Below are 6,452 nucleotides of genomic sequence, written 5' to 3'. Positions count from 1 at the left end.
GTCTATGTTCCACCACGCCCATTTTACCTAATGTCTATATTCCCCAAGTGTTGTATTGTATTGTATTGTATTGTATTGTATTGTATTGTATTGCAGTTACTCTTTTTGTCTCCATAGTTTTCTCCGTGGGAAATGCGGCCGTTTTCCCGAGGCAGAGCGAGTCATTATAATGAGAGCGACACCTTTTTATTTTATTCTATTTTTTTAATGCAGGTAGCCTATAATTTGTTTCCCAACCAAAGTGCACTTTTTATTTTTATTTTACGGAATTGTGCGAGTTACAACCCTTTTATTGTCGTGGTTCTTTTACGTGCGCTAAATACATGCTGCATGCGGGACCTCCGTTTATCATTTCATCCGAATGACTAGCGTCCAGACCACCACTCAAGGTCTAGTGCATAGGGGAGAAGATAATGGCCTGTGTGGGGATCGAACAAATGGGCTCAGATTCTCTCGCTTCCTGTGTGGACGGGTTACCGTTAGGCTAATAACACTCCACCAACGTCTAACGTTCCGCAGGTCTATACAGGCCTACAGACCTGAGGGGTGAGGTGGATGGGGGTTGTGTGTGTGGGGAGGAGGGGGAGGGGGTGGTGGAGGTGTCGGGGAGGGGGGGGGTATAGACTCCTGGGGATCATAGACCTGGGGGAACTGGGATCAGATTCAAAGTAAGCTTTGGGGAACAGAGACCTGGGAGAGTATAGACCATGGGGAACAGAGACCTGGGAGAGTATAGACCATGGGGAACAGAGACCTGGGAGAGTATAGACCATGGGGAACAGAGACCTGGGAGAGTATAGACCAGGGGGAACATAAACCTGGGAGAGCACAGACCAGGGGAACATAGACCTGGGAGAGCACAGACTAGGGGGAACATAGACCTGGGAGAGCACAGACAAGGGGGAACATAGACCTGGGAGAGCACAGACTAGGGGGGAACATAGACCTGAGAGAGCACAGACTAGGGGGGGAACATAGACCTGGGGGAGCACAGACTAGGGGGGAACATAGACCTGGGAGAGCACAGACCAGGGGGAACATAGACCTTGGAGAGCACAGACTAGGGGGTAACATAGACCTGGGAGAGCACAGACCAGGGGTACCATAGACCTGGGAGAGCACAGACTAGGGGGGAACATAGACCTGGGAGAGCACAGACAAAGGGGAACATAGACCTGGGAGAGCACAGACAAGGGGGGAACATAGACCTGAGAGAGCACAGACTAGGGGGGAACATAGACCTGGGGGAGCACAGACTAGGGGGGAACATAGACCTGGGAGAGCACAGACAAGGGGGAACATAGACCTTGGAGAGCACAGACTAGGGGGGAACATAGACCCTGGAGAGCACAGACAAGGGGGAACATAGACCTGGGAGAGCACAGACAAGGGGGAACATAGACCTGGGAGAGCACAGACAAGGGGGAACATAGACCTGGGAGAGCACAGACAAGGGGGAACATAGACCTGGGAGAGCACAGACAAGGGGGAACATAGACCTGGGAGAGCACAGACAAGGGGGGAACATAGACCTGAGAGAGCACAGACTAGGGGGGGAACATAGACCTGGGGGAGCACAGACTAGGGGGGAACATAGACCTGGGAGAGCACAGACTAGGGGGAACATAGACCTTGGAGAGCACAGACTAGGGGGAACATAGACCTTGGAGAGCACAGACTAGGGGGGAACATAGACCTTGGAGAGCACAGACTAGGGGGGAACATAGACCTTGGAGAGCACAGACAAGGGGGAACATAGACCTGGGAGAGCACAGACAAGGGGGAACATAGACCTTGGAGAGCACAGACAAGGGGGAACATAGACCTTGGAGAGCACAGACTAGGGGGGAACATAGACCTTGGAGAGCACAGACAAGGGGGAACATACACCTGGGAGAGCACAGACTAGGGGGGAACATAGACCTGGGAGAGCACAGACTAGGGGGGAACATAGACCTGGGAGAGCACAGACAAGGGGGAACATAGACCTTGGAGAGCACAGACAAGGGGTACCATAGACCTTGGAGAGCACAGACTAGGGGGAACATAGACCTGGGAGAGCACAGACAAGGGGGAACATAGACCTTGGAGAGCACAGACTAGGGGGAACATAGACCTGGGAGAGCACAGACTAGGGGGGAACATAGACCTTGGAGAGCACAGACTAGGGGGAACATAGACCTGGGAGAGCACAGACAAGGGGGAACATAGACCTTGGAGAGCACAGACTAGGGGGAACATAGACCTTGGAGAGCACAGACTAGGGGGGAACATAGACCTGGGAGAGCACAGACTAGGGGGGAACATAGACCTGGGAGAGCACAGACAAGGGGGAACATAGATCTGGGGGAGCAATAGACCTGTAGGAACATAGCGATGACCCCTCTAAAACGTGTAAGGCGGAATTACCCACACTGAATCTGCGTGGGGCGAGTCTGGTATCATCAAACGGGCTTGCTGTGTTTTGACCATGTTTCTCCTCTCCTTCAGTCTCTCCACTGGTTGCCTGTTTCTGATCGAATAGACTATAAGCTATCCACTCTGACCTTTTCTGCAGTCGACGGATCTGGCCCAAAGTATCTTTCTGAACTCATCCATATCTATACCCCGTCTCGCCAGCTCCGTTCTTCCTCTGATACTCGACTTCTCAGGATACCTCACGTCAGAAGTAAGACCTATGGACACAGATCGTTTTCTTTTCAATCGCCAAAGACGTGGAACAAGCTCCCTGATAACCTCCGTCATTCTGATTCCCTCGCATCTTTTAAATCTCGTCTCAAAACTCACCTTTTCCCTCAGCAATAAGTTCAGTTGTGGCAGGCCCACAACTATATGCATGTATATGAATGTGTATTGTGTGTGCGTGTGTTTATGTAAGTATGTGCCTGCCTATGTGTGTGTATGTATTAGGGTAGCTGTTAGATACACATGTATGTTAAAATGTATGTATGCAGTGTGTGTGCGTGCGTGCGTGCGTGTGTGTGTGTGTGTGTGTGTATGGTCACATTTTGGTGTGTGTATGTAACATAGATATAATGTTTTATGTTATCAAAAGCGTTTTTGTAAAGCACCTAGAGCAGATTTCTGGATAGTGTGCTATATAAGTATCCCTTATTATTATTATTGCTGTGGATTGGGGGGACCAGACGCTGTTCACAGATTACTGACTCACTGACTGCTTTGTCTTTTCAAGCATGCGAATGAAATATCAGGACTGGAAGTACTTAACCGGTTATTGCTTGTATCTGACCCTGCTTGCTTTTGTTTCAAATCAGTTCAAAAACAAACAGGAACCGAACACACAATTGAAAAAAAAAAAGAAGAGTTTATTCCACAGAAAAACAACAAAACAATAACAACCGAAAATAATTTCAAAAAATTTTGTTTTGCCTTTCGGCAGGGAAGGAAATAATCACTGAGGAACTTTTCTATTTTTCATTATTATGTCACACACACATACATACATATATCCTACATTGTGAAAAAAACAAACAAACAAAAAAACCAACAAAAAAACAAACAAACCAACAAAAAAACAAAACAAAACAAAGACGTTGGACTAGAATTCATTTTATTGCGCAGCCTCGGTGACAAATTCCTGCACGTTGACGTCCTCTTTATTACGTCATCAGCATGGAAATTTGAGTGTTCACACTGATATGTTGTGGGTGGTTCGTGAATGACGTTTCTAAATCGCCAAGGGTTGGGGGACACCTGTCATTGTTTCTGCCCTTTTTTTACAGCTAATCTATCGTCGCATTTTTCATAGTTTACCTGGGGCTAACATTCATAACAATAATTACCTCTCTCTCTCTCTCTCTCTCTCTCTCTCTCTCACTCTGTGTGTGTGTGTGTGTGTGTGTGTGTGTGTGTGTGTACTAATGTATGAGTTATCAATAAAGAAATCAGTAGTAAAGAATAGCAAGGACATGTTAAGGATAATTATATTCAGCCCTATTTCTTAGGCAACAACATTTTTATTGTTAAATCTCACGCATTTTAATTCGATAGCTGTCCTTTTTCTTCCGCATTTTTTTTGTTGAAGTTACTAACAATAGTCACATATACTGATATAGATGTATAATTAAATGTAACCCGTCTAATCAGGCCCTCACTGCACCTGTTTGTGTTATGTATAAAATCAAAATGAAACTATTTTACCTCTCCCTCTCGCACACACAGAGAACTCGCGAACACACACACACACACACGCACACACCCTTAACACGCCACCCCCATCCCACACCCCCGACACACACACAGCAGTTACGTTTCTTTCCAGATACGCTCACGTGCGCTCGCGCACATAAAAACGCACACGCGCACACAAACACAGAAATGTAGCTTACGTATGCACACAAGCATGCCGAAATCTTTCAAGCCTGTACGGGTATGCTGCATGAAAAAGTTTTTATTTTATTTCATTATATATATATAATGAAATATATATATAATGAAATAATATATATATATATTTGTTGTTGTTGTTGTTGTTGTTGTTGTTGTATAGGCCTACATACATAACTTTTTAAAAAAAATACGTACTCGTCAGTGCATGTTCATACTTAGTGCATGCATAGACCTGCACATCTTAGCAGACTGGAAAGAAAGTTTTGGTAATGGTAACCACCTAATTCTCTTACCTTTGTTTTTTTTTTTTCTTTCTGTTGCAGTGTCAGCTGGAGAGCCTCAGAAACACCCATATTACGTGCGTCGTCAGAGCAGCGTCGAATGACATCATTCCGTTGACATCATCTTGCGTATGCGTCATCATTACGTCATTCTAGCCATACGTAATCAAACGCGACGACGACTGGCAGGAATTGGGGAGAAATAGAAAACCTACGAGAGGAGAATTGCTTGTCAGAGCCAGTGTGTTGCCAAGAGAGAGAGAGAACCTTGTCTTCAAAAGAACAGATTCCGTTCCGACATTGCCAACAGAGTTTGCCAGAATGTACACCAGGGGAAATGGTTTCTGCGATGCCAGCTCTGCGGAACACATTTATACCCAGTCACCGAACCGTTTTTCTTGGCTTTCATCAAGTTTTGTACGAACAGTTTTTCCAGCATTCGTATTATATAATAGGTCTGTCTGTTGTTTATTCGGCGGTTGCTTTTTTTTTTTTTTTTTTTTTTTTTTTTCCCCGCGAGTGAACGTGTGAATGTTTAGTAGCGATATTCTGGTTTTTGTACTTGTGTATCTCAGATATACCACCCCGCTCTCTTTCCAGACACAAATACGTCTACGTATATATACACACACACGCGCGCGCGTAGCCCCCCTCCACCCTCCACACACACACACACACAAACGCGCGCGCGCGCGCGCACACACACGCACAGAGGTCAGAGGTTCCAACTCGTCCTTCCACCTATGGTCATGGTTTTTATTTCTTTTCTTTTCTTCTAATTGCCATGCTGTTGAATCCACAATCAGACCGTTTAAATTTGTCAGTGGATACCCAACCAACGTTTTAAGCCACACAAAAACACGATGGAATATCCGACCATCACGATGTTTCATGCTATCATTTCCCATCCTCACACCCCCACCTCCACCCTTACCCTACCCCACCCCCACCCCACCTTCAGACACCCCTCTGCCTTCAGATTCTTTCAGCGAAAAGGATAATGGGAGGCGTGTACTGTTTTAATCATTAGGAAGGAAGGAAGGAGAGAGTGGAGGCGGGAGGGAGGGCGAGGGGTGGGTAGGGGGAGGCGTGGTGGTGTAAGGTGTAGGGAGAGGATTAAAAAAAAAAAATTTAAGCTTTTTTTTTTCCCCCCCATTTTTATAACACATGGACAATTGACATGACGACATAAATGAATAAATACATAATTATATTCGGAAAAGAGAAAAGGCAAATTTGACAAAAACATAGTAACAATAGGAAAATAAAACAAAAAAAACAAACAACAACATAAAAAAATAACTTTTATAATTTTTTTTTTTTTTAAATTCAGCTGTCTATTGTTTTAGAAAGTGAGTTTAGCGGTTGATCACCATTCTTACCCCTGACTCACAAAAGGCCTCTGACGGTCTGTACACGAATTTGTGAAGAAGAAGAAGAAGAAGAATGAGCAGGTTATTGATTTACGATGTAGGTTCACACACACACACACACTGATCACAAGACATGGTTATTATCTTCTTTAGGAAGTTATAAAATCAGTGGGGTTGCTCATATGTGTGATGATCTTAGTTGAGACTTGTCTCTCTACTTTTTCGATTTTGTTTACACAAAAAAAATAAAACAAAACAACCCTTCCCCCCCCCACCCCCAAGAGAGAGAGAGAGAGAGAGAGAGAGAGATCATTTTCTTTAAATCCCATTTATCTAATATATGAAAAACCGTACTGTGGTTTTTATTTCGTTTGAGAGACGATTAATGGGAAGGTAAAAAAGCGCATACTTTCCTGTGTGTAAATGTGCAGTTGTTCCCCTTTCATTG

At 44.9% G+C, this 6,452-nt stretch overlaps 1 protein-coding gene across 4 annotated transcripts in view; it reads left to right on the top strand.

Moving 5' to 3' along the window:
- The window catches only part of LOC143295793 (protein stum homolog), a 197,777-nt gene extending 191,835 nt beyond the window's left edge, over window positions 1-5,942 (top strand). For all 4 annotated transcript variants that reach the window (XM_076607414.1, XM_076607411.1, XM_076607412.1 and 1 more), the window contains one exon: window positions 4,674-5,942. Coding sequence is in view for 3 of the 4 variants with exons in the window: in XM_076607411.1 (XP_076463526.1) it covers window positions 4,674-4,735 (62 nt within the window). In the remaining variant the exon portion in view is untranslated. The remainder of the gene's footprint in view (window positions 1-4,673) is intronic.
- The last annotated feature ends 510 nt before the right edge of the window (window positions 5,943-6,452 follow it).

This window comes from Babylonia areolata, chromosome 21 (assembly GCF_041734735.1).
Source record: "Babylonia areolata isolate BAREFJ2019XMU chromosome 21, ASM4173473v1, whole genome shotgun sequence".
Taxonomy (NCBI): Eukaryota; Metazoa; Mollusca; class Gastropoda; order Neogastropoda; family Buccinidae; genus Babylonia; species Babylonia areolata.
This window is presented reverse-complemented; position numbering and strand designations above follow the sequence as displayed.